The 16033-nt window shown below is 41.0% G+C and overlaps 1 protein-coding gene across 1 annotated transcript in view; it reads left to right on the top strand.

The window, feature by feature from the left end:
• The window catches only part of fto (FTO alpha-ketoglutarate dependent dioxygenase), a 114589-nt gene that overhangs the window by 15349 nt on the left and 83207 nt on the right, over positions 1-16033 (top strand). Inside the window, exons 2-6 of the mRNA XM_085162167.1 lie at positions 6029-6106; positions 6311-7346; positions 10457-10582; positions 14046-14125; positions 15841-15984. Coding sequence (XP_085018293.1) covers positions 6029-6106; positions 6311-7346; positions 10457-10582; positions 14046-14125; positions 15841-15984 — 1464 coding nt within the window. The remainder of the gene's footprint in view (positions 1-6028; positions 6107-6310; positions 7347-10456; positions 10583-14045; positions 14126-15840; positions 15985-16033) is intronic.

Raw genomic sequence — 16033 nt, 5'->3', positions numbered from 1 at the left:
TGTGGGGCATGCTGCACTTTGCACAGCCATATTGACTTTTTGGAAGGGAAGGAAAAGTGTGGCTGGATGGTGAGAGTGTAAGAGGGAGGGAGGGGGAAATGGGAAAATCGAGGGAGCTTTCTAAAGCAGTGACTTCTCCTTGACTGCACCTCTAGACGCGACAACCCTGTTAGAACAACTCAGTGGCCCTGGTGCCCCGCTGAAAACTGCTAATCACAGTCTTTCAATCAATGCTCTCCTGCCTCTCTTCTCTTCCTCCCTCCATCCCTCTCCCTTCCTCATTTTCTCACTCTTTCCCCTGACTTTCCCTTGACTGAACTGGACCCAGCCTGAATACCGAGGGACTGTGTCTGCATTAAAACTGGCCATTCCACATGGAAAACAGCTGACCTCATGAAAGCATGTTGTAATTTGAAGGTGAAAACTAAAAAGCTTTCTCGATCGACATAATCTTAATGGAAACATTAAGGCCCAGCCACAAACCAACAATGAAGGCAAAAAGGCAAATGGCCTGAATTGGTGGAGCTAGCCAATTCATAGACATGGCACATGGTCTCTTTTGACTGCTAGTTAGAATCCTGGTGAGTGTTTAAAACTGAAAATGCCCTTGAACCAGACTTTTTTTTAACCCTCAGTTACCCCAGTGGGAGAACAGAGAAACTGTTTTATTGTCTACCAGAAAACTTTAGATGTACTGAGCAGCTTCTCTGTGTAAAAATCTGTGGGTATGCGAGTGTGAAGCAGCTAGTATGTTTCTGATAAAGAGCATGCTCAGTCAATCTTTCCCGGACAAATAAAAAAAGGTTATGTAAGGCATGCATCGACAGATCTCTTAAATCCCCATCCTCTCTTTCTCTTCTTCCCTCTCCTCTCCTCTCCAGATCTGACACTTGCTAAAGGTCACAGAAACATCTTTTTTTCCCTTTGAGGTGTAGATAAGTGTGAAATAGATGTTGACACCACAGACACATTGAAAAGCACTTAAACAGAGTGCCTATGTGCCAACCTTTCTAAGTCTGGCTTTGTGCATTTGTAAATACTTTTGAATGATTGATCTCTGACACACGTGTACGCATACTCTCCACCTGAAAGAATTACACGTACTTTGGGATCTTTGCAAGAGTAACTTTAGGTAAGTATGTGAGTGTGAAAGTATATACATGGCTTGCACAGTTAGCCTAGAACAGGACTTTTGATGTTAAATGTTTATACCTAGTGTGTGTTGCTGTACCTTATCTCATATATGTGGCATTTTTCAAATGTTACTGGGTTCCAGTAGAGGTGGTCATATTGTGTGTGTGTGTGTGTGTGTGTGTGTGTGTGTGTGTGTGTGTGTGTGTGTGTAAGTGTGTACATCTAATTAATGACTGGCAGTGGTCCCCCACAGCTCTGGTAATGTGCTTAGATCAGTGTTATAAACAGGGCGTGAAAGGTCTGCCCAGCGCCAGCCTTTTAAATGACTGGCCTCTTGTTCAGGTAGATGGATGGAAATGTTCTAATATTAATGATCACGTCCCCTGCTGACCTGTCGCGAGGTGAAATGATCAACGCAGCCTTCAGCTTCCAACGGCAATTAATGGGCCAGAGCCGATCTGTCTGCCATTTGTCATCACTTACTCCACCTGTGCACCCCCGCCGAACACGTGCTAAACATGTCTGTCAATATATACAGAATGTTCACTTCACTGATTTGAAAAAATATGCAATGGTTAATGACATAGCATTTGTTCTCAGTTATTTCTGGACCATTTTTCTTCTCCTTAATTTGTTTCTAACCAGAAATGAGAAAACAAAACCAGAAAAAAAAAACCCCATGCTGAAGTCTGATGACTTCAGCATGTCTCAATCCTTTGTTGTGTATCACTGATTATGTTCTTAATAAGTTACTTTGAAGAGACTGTCTTGCATAAAACATGATTTGCAAACGTAAGCTAGACCCACATGTCAAACTGAATCTGTAAACACATCTCAGGCTAATACACATTACCCAGTAAAATTTACATATTAACAAGAAAGTAGCTGAAAGTCTGTTTATTTGAGATATTTCTGACAGCATCCTTCTTACTGACCTTTAACTCTCACAGTCCTATTCATATTCATAGGCCAGTCCTCAGCAGGAGTATGGAGACAAGGGGTTACACATTACCAATGCCCTCGCGCTGAGGTCAGCTCCCACACATTCCAGTTACCCATTTACCAGTCTGCCCAGTTAGCCATCACATTAAGTCACCAAACTTCGAGCTGGTGTTCATAAAATAAATGAATACCACAAGTGGCTGTAAACAAAATGTCAGAATGGGGAGGATTTTTTTTCCCCCCGAATTTATTTTTTATAGCATGCATGATGAAAACAAGAGATGAAAACAAGAGAGGTCATTTTTGTCGCTGTAACTGCTGATGGAGCTTCTTTTTTCATTAATGTATTTGCAGCATGGGCTTTTTAAAAATAGATATTGTCTTAAAAAGGCATACAATATGCTTAAATTGAAATAATAAACTATAGCCAGAAGCACAAAAATAGAAGCTCTGTGTTTATGTGTGTGTGCGCATCACCTCGAAAATTCTTACCTGCCAGTGACTCATTTTTTTGTGATGGCACCTAGGTGGCATGTTAGATTTAGTCACTATCACATATCTAAAGATGGTGTAGTCCCTGACCTGCACAGATCTTTGTTTAACAAACTGTGCTACAATTAGCCAAAAGGTCCTTTTTGATTGTATTCAACAGTTACAATTATCTGTATATTTGTACTTAAGCTTTGCCAATTCAAAGCTTTACTAAAGACTTCTACAGCTTTTATATGCATCACACATGCAAACACAAATGTCTTGGTGGAGTAGGCACTCCCTGGCCTTCTCTGTGCCCTGTGTCGCTTCACACGAGCTCCCTACATTCTTCGATCCGGTGCCAAATGGATCTGGGCGGAAACGCCTTTCATGTACATGGGTAGGCTGTCTGTTTGAGTCTGACGTTTTATAGCCGACTTGTCAAAGTTGTTGATTCACCATCACTTTTGCAGAAAGGGAACAGTTCTGAAATGGGTGTCTCACAAGTACCGGGAGAACATTGTCTAAACACAGTGCTCTATTATAGAGGTATCTCTCATCACGTCATCCTTGGGTTGCAGAAGGATTGCCATGGTTTTCTGTTTTAATATTGAAATTCGTGCACTGTTAGCAGTACTGCCCTCCTTTGGCTGGTATTAAAGAGTTTGCATATGTTCTTACTGTGCCTGCACCAATTCTTTGTGGTACATGTATGCTAGGTTATCTGGTGATCTATACTGGCTCTACACATGAATGTTAGCCTGAATAGTTGACTGTTACGCTGTGTTAGCCCAGTGATAAACTGGCAACCTGACCTGGGTGAACCCTTCGTCTTGTCCTTTTATAGCTGAGATAGACACCAGTTCACTGTGACTGTAAATTTGATAAGTAGCTGAGAAAATAGATGAATGGATAGAGCCAAGAAGAATTTCTGTGAACATATCTCAAACAGGGGGACACTTACTGCAACATTTTACTAAACACTGGTGCTTTTACATATCTGTAGTTTATGATGCATCAGCCAAATCTAGACAAGCCCAGTGGAACTCATCTGCCCTCTGTCAGCATTTGTACCAGATACAGTGCTTTCCAGTGGACCGTCAGGGGCAGAAAAGAGGCTGGAGGTGTTTTTATCCTTGCAGCAGTGGAGTTATCTCACTATTTTGAGCTATTGATGCTAAGCGCTGGACATTAATCTACTCTGTGAAGATCGCTTTGAAGAAAGTGTCCGTTGAAGTGTCACAGATGGGAAATAAATGAAATTAATAAATATATGGTACACAGTTTGATATCTCTTATAGGCCAAGATCAAAGCAAACCAATTGAGTTCTATTCTACCTAATATGTTTTGCTGTGATAAACAGTCCGGCTGAGGGAATAATCCCATCAAGGAAGGGAGAGATTAAAAAAAGGAAAAAAAAAAATCAGATATATCACTCAGTACAGACGGTTGGCACGGCTACCGTGAAGAATCCGTGTTATTATGGAATTGGTAATCTCGTTTCTTGGGTCTGAGTGGAAACGCAGACCTTTTTTTTTCCCCGTGATTTTCCTTCTTGAATCAGGTGCAGACACAGAAAAGGGAAGACAGACACAGCGGTTCTCTGATACTGTGAGAGTCCATCTGCTTCAGAGGGCTCTGGTAACTTCTTGTCTTTCGTTTTTTCCCTGGAATTTCTGAGTATCTTGATGTATTTGACACGTGTGTGACAGACCTGGTTATGTGTGATTGGGCTTGAGGCATGGTGCTCACTACCACAGCTACATGTTTTTCAGAAAAGGCCATGCGCTGTGTGTGTGTGTGTGTGTGTGTATAAGAGCCACTTTTGCACTTGTGCACACAATGGTGGTTTTGCACTATGAATGAAGCAAAGTGTAATGTATTACTTGCATGCGCACATATAAAACAGACGGATGCCACTATATGGATGCGTACAGTAGAGTCTCACAGCAGCAGTCAAATAAATACACACACAGGTACACAGCGGCATCCGCACACAACAATAGCCCAGAGCCTCACCTTGATATCTTCAGTTTCTGTCATAAGTTAGAATTTGACACCAATGAATGTGTGTCAGGTTGTCAATTTCTTCCAGCAGCCTTTGAATGCAGTCTGGCCATGAATAGTGCATGTTGTTTTGTTTTTTACATTCCAACTGTCTGCAAGTCTGTTTTTGTTTGTTCCAGAATAACTTGGAAGGCCTGTACACTCATGCGCATCCTTTAAGAAAACTTTCAGCAGGTGTTGTGTTGTTTAGCCTTAGGTAAAGTTTCAGCCCTGAAGGTAAATTCACCAAACTGCGTTAGATCAGATGCCCTCCCATTTCTTCCACCTCTGTGATTGTGTTCTGTTTCCTCCCTGCTGTCTTTAATACGCATTCTTCTTCCACTTGACCTCCTTATGATCCATACCCTTTTTGAGTCTGGACATATATCGTTTTATAACTGCAGTTTATTGTTATGACTGGGACATTTTATTTAGCTCTAAAAGTCAGGGCAAGTTTCTGTTTTTTACGTCAGTACCTGTGTTCCTTATGAAGTCTTTGGCATTAGTAGTGGAGAAGTAATGTGAGACTCGTGCTGTAAATGTCTCAGAAATATACACCTGGCTGGTTTTTCAACAATTACAACTGCTTGGTTGTTGATGCACAAGTCATTCATGCAAAGGTTTGAAAGATGTAAAAAAAGACAATAGCATGATGGGTACATTTCAGCTTCCTGCTGCAGAGAAGCCATATAGAGACTCTGTGTGTGTGTGTCTACATGGATGCACCTGCGGGGAATGAATGATGGTGTACTGTGCACGCATGCAGGTACACATACCTTCAAACAAGCGCATATGGAAGCAGAAGAAGAGGCAGGTTGGGGAGACTGTTGTGAAATTTATTTGGGTATATATTTTTTATACTAGTTGCCATTGGATTTACAGGTCAGAATGGAATGTGGCCCAATGAAAGGTACTTTGATCCATCCTCCGAGCTGACTGTTTTATTGGAGGAGCTCTGTATGGCGCAGGACATCTTTTATAAGGTTGTGAGGAACCCACCGGCAGCCTTCGCAAAATCATAAAAATGTGAGAAGTCAATGAAAATAACCGGTGACCGGTCATACCTCAGCCAGTTTTGAAAGGATCATTTGTTCAAATGCATTAATTAAAATGGGCTGCATAGCTTGTGGTTCGGTTTGAAGTGATCATGATTGGATTTTGGTTTACTATTACCTTATACTGTATATCTAAATTATAGATTTGTTAGATTTGCTGATTTATAGTTTTTAGTTTTATGTGGTTATCACTTATTTTATTTGTGTAAATTTTTGTCCTCAAACGATGTGCAAACTGTCTCAGAAAAGCTGCATGCTGAGTATATTTGAAGGGTCAGGCCGCTTAGACATTAAATATAAAAATGACAGCAAAACAAAATGAGGCAACCATACTTGCAGCTACTTATCGGTCTGTTTTACTGTGTTATTTTTTTTACAGAGGCGGAGGCTATTGCAGGAGTTGGGAGACCAGAAGATCCCCTTTCTGGCACCCTCAGATCGAGGTTTTCAGCAGCTGGTAAGGCCTACTTCTAGATACTGTTAATGATATTTAGACCTTAACTTTAACAGGACTGCAAAAACATGTCTTCTAACTGCTGCTCTCGAAGTTATGGTTTTTTTTCTCAGACAAACATGCTTGAAATATAATTCTATTTTTATGTCATATGTTTCTGCATGTCATGGTTATCGTGTTATGACAACACTGAATTGTGTTTCCTAGTGGGACACCAGTTACTCTGGTCTCGTGCTAAGGAAATCATGCTCACTGCCTGCTGAGCTCCATAGCCGGGTGCAGGCAGCTCTGCTCACCCTCAGAAGGAAGGGATGCCTCCTGAAGGATCTGGTTCGTGTTCGTGACCGAGATGTGTTCACCGCTGTGTCACGTGCCCTGCTGGGCGAACCGGGCCATACATATCGCTACCTGGACACACGGCTCTTTGCCATCCCCTGGCACAGTGAGGACATAGATGTCAAAGGACAAAACTGTTGTGACCCAGATGTGAGAGCTGCCTGCAAGGCATTGTGGGAACTTAACACCTTTTTCTGCACTGATGTGTCTCAGCTGAAAGAAGGAGACAGGCTAACACAATGGGCGAAGGGAGAGGCAGAAGCCAAACAAGGTGAAGAGGGGGACACAGAGTCTAAACACAGTGAAGACTCTAAAAATAGTGAAGGAGGGGACTCAGAGTCCAGGCAGAGTGAGGAGGGGGACACAGAATCCAAGCACAGCGAAGAGTGGGACATTGAGTCAAAACACAGTGAGGAAGGCTGCTCTGGGTCTAAACAGGAAGGGGAGTGGGAGACTGAGTTCAAACACAGCGCCGAGGAGGGAGAGTCTTCCCAAGTAAAGCCAGGTGAAACCAGTTTTGCAGCAGCTTCAGAGCATGCTGAAGGAAAATGTCCTGACTGGGGAGTGAAGGCCAGTGGTGGCACAGAGACTGAACCTGTGGGACTAAAGGCCCAGGAGAAACCTGTGGCCGAACTAAAGCACAGCCTATCAGATTACCACATTCAGGACAGAGAGGAGCACGAGAGTGGCCAGGGCTGTTCTCAACCTAGTCCTCCACAGGTATGCAGCGGTCCAGTAAAGTTCAATGTCACCTTACTCAATTACATGGACCCAGCCGCAATGAGCCAACTCAAAGAGGAGCCGTACTATGGCATGGGGAAAATGGCAGTAGGGTGGCACCACGATGAGAACCTGATCACTCATTCGCCAGTGGCTGTTTACAGCTATAGCTGTCATGATGACAAAGGTAAGGATCAAAGTTAAAATGGTATTTGTCATAACTGTGCTCAGTGGCTTGAACTGCAGTTCAGATTTATAAAATTAACACTTCAGAGGCTTTTACTTAATACTTCAAAACTCTTATCCAAAGTTATCACGATAATCTTTCACATTTTTGGCTTAAAATTAAGATTCCTTTTTCTCTTTCACTTCAATATCCATCTCATTACTTTATCTCAGTTGCTTTATGGTGGATCAGATGCAGCTAACCTTGTGTTTTATGGCCCTACAGCAGCACTGTAGCAGCTGTAGACATGGCCTCTGGTGAAGCAACCATCAGATCCATCGATGCGATAGTGTCAGAGCATTATCAAATGTCATCACCAGTTCACTGCTGACAGCCTTATCACCGACAGTGCGTCGGGAGATCACAGACGTTTGGATCCGAGCTCTTAAACGCATGCTCAATAGCTTAGTCAAACAAACAAGGCTTATCACACGTGCTGCATCTCATCTAAATCATTTCCTCAAGAAATGATCGATGTGCAATTATCTGATATGGAATAATGAGCCCTGCTTTGATAAGTGATAAGTGTTTCCTAGACTGTACTGTATGAATACGATGTCTCCTAATTATGGAATGCAAACCCTTTCAAGAGCTGATAGCGTTTGCTGGTGGAGTTGAAGGCAAATCTCGCTGAAAAAAGAACTTTGCTTTCTAGTGTATGAATAAAAAAACAAAAAAACAAAAAACATGGAAGGCAATAGTGAGTATTACTCCATATTTTATGTTTTAATAAGTACTTGTTTTCAGTTTTAAAATAGTTTTTTGTGCATAATACAGTAAAATGCAAAATCCTTATTTTTTATCATATGGATCACATTAATGACTGTCTTTATTCATCTCACTTTTTAGAAACCCAACAAACCAGAAGAGTGCTTTTTAGCATAAATTATAAGTAGTGCAGTCAGTCAATAGGGCTACGTCCACACGTACACGGGTATTTTTGAAAACAGAGATTTTCCGTTTTCGTTTTAAAAAATAATCCCGTCCACACGTAAAGTCAGAAATGAAGGAAAACGCTGCTAGGAACATGCCAAAGCAGCAGGTGGCGCTATATTCCTATCTGTGTAGAAATGTTGGCCAATCAGAAGTCTAGAAGCCTCGGTGGGAAAAAGTAAACAAAGCTGGGGCATAGAAAGAGAACCGAGTCGTATGTGTGGAGGGACAGTAACTGTGTGTGTGTGTGTGTGTGTGTGTGTGTATATGTAAGCATTTAAACACTGCAGAGAGTATAATTAACAGTAATGGTATTGTAGAAATTCATTTCACCAGAACAATAACGTGGCGCACAGTGTGACGTCAAATAAATGCGCACACCTTTGACGTTGCGTTGTCTGCGTTTTCTGTTTTTCTCGTCCACACGTAAATGCAAAAACGGAGTTTTCAAAAATATCCACCCTGGCCGGAGTTTTTAAAAATCTCAGTTTTCAGTGACCAAAAACGCCGTTTACGTGTGGACAAAAGGTGCAAATGCATAGAAAAATCTGCATTTTCAAAAATACCCGGGTACGTGTGGACGTAGCCTAGATCATTACTTGCACTCTCTAAATAGTGGAATGATGGCAAACTGTGTTTTCCTGTTGCAGATGGAGCTAAAGGTACAGCTGTAGTCCAGCAAAAAAAAAAAAAAAGTACTGTTGAAGGTGGGAGCTTTGCAGTTTTAAGAGCCTTTGTCTCTGTCTTAAAACTGTAATTTTAAAGTATCACGTAGGTGCACTGCTAACTTCTCCCACCACACAGCTGGGCTTTCTTCATTGTTGTTTCTTAACCAGAAACATATGCTCAAGAGGTTGACTTTAATGATATTTTTTGGGCCATTTCTATTTTGACCTTGCGAACACAAGCTTGAAACACTGTGGCGCAACACCTTTCTGTGCTTGGCAGCTGTCTTTCTAGTTTCAAGTGACCCCCACATCTCCAGACTTAGAACTGAAAGGCTGATCATAGCTCTACAGATGTATTTTCAAGTGGATGGCTCTGAGAACTCCCAGAGCCGTGGATTAAAAAGGTACTTATTCCAGAGAAGACAGAAACGCGGCAGATATAAAACAGATATAAAACATTTTGCACGACGCATTCATTTGAGATGTCTTTTTCTTACTTCATCTGCCTTTTTTTTTTGCTTGGACTAAAGAAATGTAGAGTTGGTCTTTTTATACCTGCACAGATCCAAAGGAATCTGCTACAATTGAGTGTTTTCCGGCACAGTGGATGATCTTCCACCATTCCTAAGGCCTTGGGGAGAGCTGTCATTAGCTGGCTCTCAGAGCACAATGGCTGGAAATTAAGTTACTATTTATCCGTGCTGAGCAAAGGAAAAGGCAGCTGTGGGGCAGAGAGGCCCAGAAAGAGTTTAGTATTGATTTTGCTGAAGGGTGTTGGCCAGCCAAGCCAAATCTTGTTTTCTTAGTATGCCATGTAAGAGTGGAAGGAGAGAGAGGGGCAGGGGAGGCGCTTGCAGCGAATAGGTTCAGAAACAGGAATATCATAGGATACATACTGTCCAATAACACACTCACTAAACAACATCAGGGGCTTTTATCCAACTATTTCCTCTTGCACAGCATAATGATAGCATAAAGATCCTGTGCTAACAGCCAATATGACCACAGCAACACGTATCATCTTTGCTTGGCTGCTAAGTGATTCTTACTTTCTGTAGACAAAGGCTTACATCTTACATCCATTGTTTGGGTGGTATTGATTTAATCATTGCACTCTTTTTTTAATGTGTTAAGCCTTTCTTTAATTTAATTTCATTTAATTTTATTTTCTGGCTACATCATTGCTGATAGATGGCCACTGCTGTAGTATGCTATAGCAGTTTTTCACTGCATTACCCAGATATACAGGCAAAGATGTGACAAAAGTGGATAGAAGTGTTATATATTTTTTAAATAGCTTCATAACAAACATGTAATTCCATAAATATTTAAGAGATTTAAATTTAAGGATGCTGCAGTTTTACAATCACTTAAGTCACACTGGGTTAAACTGTCAACCCAAAGCCCCAAATGTGAATATAAATGCAAAATGCAAATGTTACAGTGTGCTGGGCTCTGTTTGACTGACAGGTGAGAGCAGTGAGGGAAGCAGCAGTGATAAGGCCTGCTGGAGGATTGGGCTCAAGGTAGCCTGGGACATCCACACACCTGGCCTGATGCTGCCGCTGGAGTCTGGAGACTGCTATTACATGAGAGGTACAGACGTTTGTACATAAACGCACTCGGAGCTACACACATGCACATGTAAACATGTTGCTCGCACAGCTTAACCGCATTCGCCACTATGTCTGACTTTGGAGGGAGGAACACTTTCATTACCCCATGTTTTAGTGTTACTTGTCCCCAATGACCCATGCCAGCAGGATGCACTTCACTCTCACTTTCATGCTCTGTCCTTTTCTTCTAATTCTCTCTGCAGGAAAAACAGAGCTGAGACATGCGTGTTCATGCGTGTGTATGTGCAGAGAGGTTACTTGGCTTGAAAAGCGAGTTTTAAGGTTCCATGAAATTGTGTGCATTAGAGAGGTTAAGAAACCCAAATGTTATTTTTTGAAGTCCTGTGACCCATTCCTGACTATGTCTCTATGGGGAGAACAGACAGCAAGCCACAGGGGTGTAAATCATAGCTTAATGCTTTTGGCTGCAGCAGACACCTCCACCCTCCTCTTTTTGGTCCCACGGGTCTTTCCAAGCTTTCTCATATTTTCTGAGCGCAAGGACATTTATCCACATCACAACAGAGCTTGTGTTCAGCTGGACAAGAAGTTAGCGCCCCTTATAAAATGGCAGATTTATTATTTTATAGAGGCACTTTGCTTTCTTAAGTATATAAAGGTGCAGTTTTAAGGTGGTCCTTATTTCATCTGCATGATGTATTACCGTACTTTGTGTATTTTAAATAAGTGACTAATTCATGTAGTTTGGAACTAAGAGTAGAGAAAATAAATAATTTGACTGATATACATTAGAACTACAACACTGTGCTCAACATTTACATCAAATAAATACAGGTATTTAGATGCTGTCATTCACTCTTTTCTATATTTTTTTAATACTTCACCAAATGTCTGGAGAGACTTTTTTTTTTTAATTGAAAGATTACCATCTCTTTACACCCCCAGAACAAGGTGGTATAAATAACTTACTTATGTACTGCACATATGTCACAAATCAGATTTACAACTAATTACAAACGAACTAAAGATAATATACAGCAGCTCTTACTTTTATGTTTTCTTTTTTAAAAACAGCGTGCTTTGATAATAATATTGTTGTTCGTAAGCCTTTAGGCCTCCAATTTCACAATTCTATAGTGGGGGTAAAAAAGGAAAAAGAAAAAGCACTGTAAAATATTTTCTCCAAACTGGTCGACAACTGTTGTGGATTGCTTTTATATAAATCAAATAAAAATCTAGTTTTTACTCTATCTGCCCCTTCACATCTTTATAAAACAACTGTTTCTAAAACAGGTGTTTTATAAACTAGTTATTCATAGTGTCAGTGGTAAAGTGTAGTTACTGCTTGCCACTACCTTGATAATAGCAAGGTGTTTTCTATAGCTGCATGCACATATGTACCACATGTGTCTGATTTTCCAGTTTAAAGTTGAATCAGATTACCTGTCTACTGTATCAATGTAATTTTAGAACATCGTCAGTCTTTTCAAATGGACTACTAAAAAGTAAGCAATAGGAAGGTTTTAATGAATTCCTGACATTGACTCTTTGAAGATGCTATGTTTTCATCTGAGAGCAACGATGTCTGTACCTAATATTCAGTCTGACAGGGCTTGAAGCCGACCTCTTTTAGCTGGATAAGATTTACAATAGAACAGTCAGTTTCAGGCCAGCTATGATAATAGAGTGATGGGCTGTTGTGCAGACCATTCTAATGGGACTTGACTGTCGCGGATCAGTGGGGATTTATGCTCCACTTGGTGAGTACGCCCTTGAGAGGCCAACTGCTGCACGACGATAGCAGCTCACAGAGTCCTCGGCAGTCTGTGGCTTTGTCGGCCTACCTGATTTAAATGCTTGGCACAATGCACAAACACAGCCATATGGAGAAAAAACCCCAAAACAAACTTAAAATTATTTCGTTCTTCAATAGAAAAGATTTGTTTTATATACAGTACACAATTTTGTGTCCTAAAATACTCATAGAAGTTTTCCTGCACAACATTATTTTTACATATTAAAATCCTAAAACCAAACCAATCGTGAGACAAACAAGTCTTGTAAGACATGCAACACACACACACAAACTATATATTTTGTCACTGAATCTTAAGTTTTTCATGATTTTTTTTGGGTGGCAACCGACACATGTATGAATAAAAAACTGGATGTTTCACCTCGCCATGTCAAGCACACTCGTGTACACACAGGCAGAGTGGCCAGTGTTAAACCAAGTGTTAAGATATATTGTACCAGTGTTTTGGTGACATACACCGTATGATAAGTAGTTTTGTGGTATTAAAAGAAAACTACAATGGTGTATAACCACAGACACCGTAATGTATTTTCAGCACCATTTGTCGGCGGCTGGCCCTTTTGAACTGCTAATGTCTGAGCTGCTGGAGGCAAATTGAATCACCATCATTTCCACCCAAATGGAATTTCAGTGGTTAAAAAAGAACAATGCAAGTCTTGACACCGGGCCTGTTCAATAATCTGATTTCCAGCTCCCAATGCACAGGGGGACTGGAGAAAAGACTTGACCCAATATATTTAAAAGCCTGCTTCCTGGAAAAGGAGGACAAGTGGCAGCAGGCACAGGGGTTGAAAGAAAGATAAATATTTATTACAGTTATTGAGTTTGCCTCTACTCCCTCCTGATCCCACTGACGCATCAGACGCGCCAAGAAAAGAGCAGATTGATGGAGATAATTTGTTATTGGATATAAACAGTTTTAAAGACGCAGAGTAATTCTGCCCAGAGACCTAATCCTTCACAATCTCATCAGGGTGAAGAAAACACCGGCAAGTTGTTTTGTTTGTCACCATCTTTTTTTTTCTCCCACCAAACAATAATATCTTCCTCCCAAAGCATTTGGCTGTTTGACTTTCAAATCACAGGCATTAGCCGGTGTACTCTTGCTCAAGGCGGGTGTAAATATGCACATGTGCTGTGAATGACAGCTCTGTCATGGCTAAATTAATTATTGTTATGAGGCAAATAATGGCAGAGCTGAGAAACATCTATACACACAAAGAAACACATGGAGGGATACACAAGAAACAGCAGTAAGGCCTCTTTGTAAAGCTTGTGTGATATTGGACAAATGTTTGTTGGTATGGCTCTTCCATCTTGACAGATTGAGCTCGATCTGGTTTTGTTTGGTAATTAAAATTATACTACAATGCTGCTCACTCTATTTGATTCGTCGGTACTGGACCAAGCGCAATCTGTCTGAGAGTATAAGATGATGTAGTTGTCATGTTTCTTCACTCTCCTTCTTTCCTGTGTTTTCTGTCATAATCTTTTCCTTTTATGCTCCTTTCTATTCTTTATTTTAATTATTAAAAAACACAACATCAGTATGGGATGAACATTCAGTTCCGGTGTGAGCTCTTGTTTACTCTTCGCTGCTCTTTTGATAACGCTCATTGGTAATGTCGTTGTGTTTTGATAGTTTTCTCTTAACTGTATTTACCAGATGACCTGAACAGTACCCACCAGCACTGTGTCCTAGCTGGAGAAACTGCACGCTTCAGCTCCACACACAGAGTGGCTGAGGTGAGAAGTCAGAGAACAGATTAAACTCTGTTCTGAATCGCTTCGTAAAATGCTGTATGGTCTACCGACAGCCTCCTGTGGACTTAATAAGGAATGCTGCTATGCTGTTTTATTGAAAGACTCTATAAAAAGTTAATAAGTAAATAATATTCAACATTGTATGCTGAAGAACTTTGTTGTCCTCTTACGACCCTTTTACTGAGAAATAAAACAGAAAAACAAATGGTCTTTCTCTGCAGGGTATGACGATGTAAGTAAAGCCACTGCAATATATCCAAACATACTACAAAATGTTTTTAAAAAAAATCATCAGACTGCTAAGGAAAAATGTGCATTCCCTGGCTGGTTAATGAGTGGTTGCTAGTAGCTACTAGTTGAAATTGGTCTCAAAGATGCGATGCTGCACCAAAAACCTTTATGCAATTCGTTGTTGTTTGCTACAGTCCTGATTGGTGTGGAAACCTAGAAAAGTAGAAGGCAAAACAGAAAACACAGATTGTTTACTGCAATTAAACCATTTCAAGTAGATCAAATTTACTTTGAAAGCAAATGGTCTTCGGTGCAACACCGTCTTTGAAACAGCCAGCAACCTTCTATTACAGCCACAGTAGTGAAAACGGTGAATGTGGCGTGATAGGAATTATAGTTACAGCATTCAGTGAACTTGCACTTTTTTTGCCATTTAAATGGTTGCTTCAAAGACAGGCACCAGGTCTGTGATCGCTTGCAATAAGTTACCATCTTCCAGGCAACTTTTGTGTGTCATGACTGATAAATTGGCAATACTCCGTCTGCTATCAGTCTGTCATCACTTTGCGAGTGAATGGGTTCACGTTACATGCAATCTGTTTGTGATAGCAAGGCGATTAACTGTGATTAAAACTGTGGCAAAAATAACAAATCTCTTACTGTCTGTTTCAAATCTGTCTACATGTGCAGAAATTAACATTAAAGAGAAATTCACAAGAACTACTTACAGTCCAGCCAAAGCCTCATAGTTTTTAAACAGAAATTCTTCTGCAAATAGTGATGCAGTCATGCAGGATGAGGTGGGGAACATACATAAAATAATGTTAATTTCCTCTGATTCCACAGAGAAGTTAGGCTAGTATCTTAGCATGTTAAACCACCTGCCTGACATTGTGTAGGTCCTACTCGTGCTGTCAAAGCACCTATTGCCCATTAGAGAACCAACATCTAGGAAACAGGTTTTTCTTGTCCCAGGATGCCCATAGGATATCCTTTGGGTTTTATAGGTTGGGGTCATGGAATGTGCATGTTCCAGCGAAGCCCATGGACTTACTTGTATTAGGATGTGATCAGTTTTTAGGTCACACCAATGCCTTGGGTTCTTACTGATGTTTCTCAAGCTGTTGAGCAATCCAGCTAGGGCAAATTGTCAAGCTGGGGGAGGCTGCATGCCATTAGAAAATGCCCTTGGCATTGAGATGTGTACTTGTTCTGCAACTCTCTGTAGGTGCTTCATTTAGAAGCAGTGTCCTTATGAATTTTCCCAACAGAACGTTGCACTTTAACAAATAGTTTACCTGTTCTGTCTGTGGTTTTAATATTAGCAAGTAGACAGCTTATTAGTTGGGTAGTTTGACCAGTATATGCATATTTTCTAGGCATGCACCTAGGTTAAATGTATTGAATTTCTCACAAGCACTGCAGTTGCGCTCTGTTTGTAACACAGTCTGTGTTGTTCCGATCAGTGTTCCAGTGGAACCCTGACCTACATCCAGTCACGTTGCCAGGAGGCCCTGTCCAACTTGCACACTGACCCCGACACAGGATCCCATAGGCTTGTGGCTCTGCTGCCTGCAACGCTACAGGACTGTGAGGAGATTCACAATGAGGTGGGGAGACGGTGGTGTGTGTTCACATGAATGTGCATATGTATGCACA

The sequence above is a fragment of the Neolamprologus multifasciatus genome, chromosome 1 (genome assembly GCF_963576455.1).
Source record: "Neolamprologus multifasciatus chromosome 1, fNeoMul1.2, whole genome shotgun sequence".
Classification (NCBI taxonomy): Eukaryota; Metazoa; Chordata; class Actinopteri; order Cichliformes; family Cichlidae; genus Neolamprologus; species Neolamprologus multifasciatus.
The sequence above is the reverse complement of the archived record's forward strand: the minus strand, read 5'-3'. Positions and strand labels throughout refer to the sequence as shown.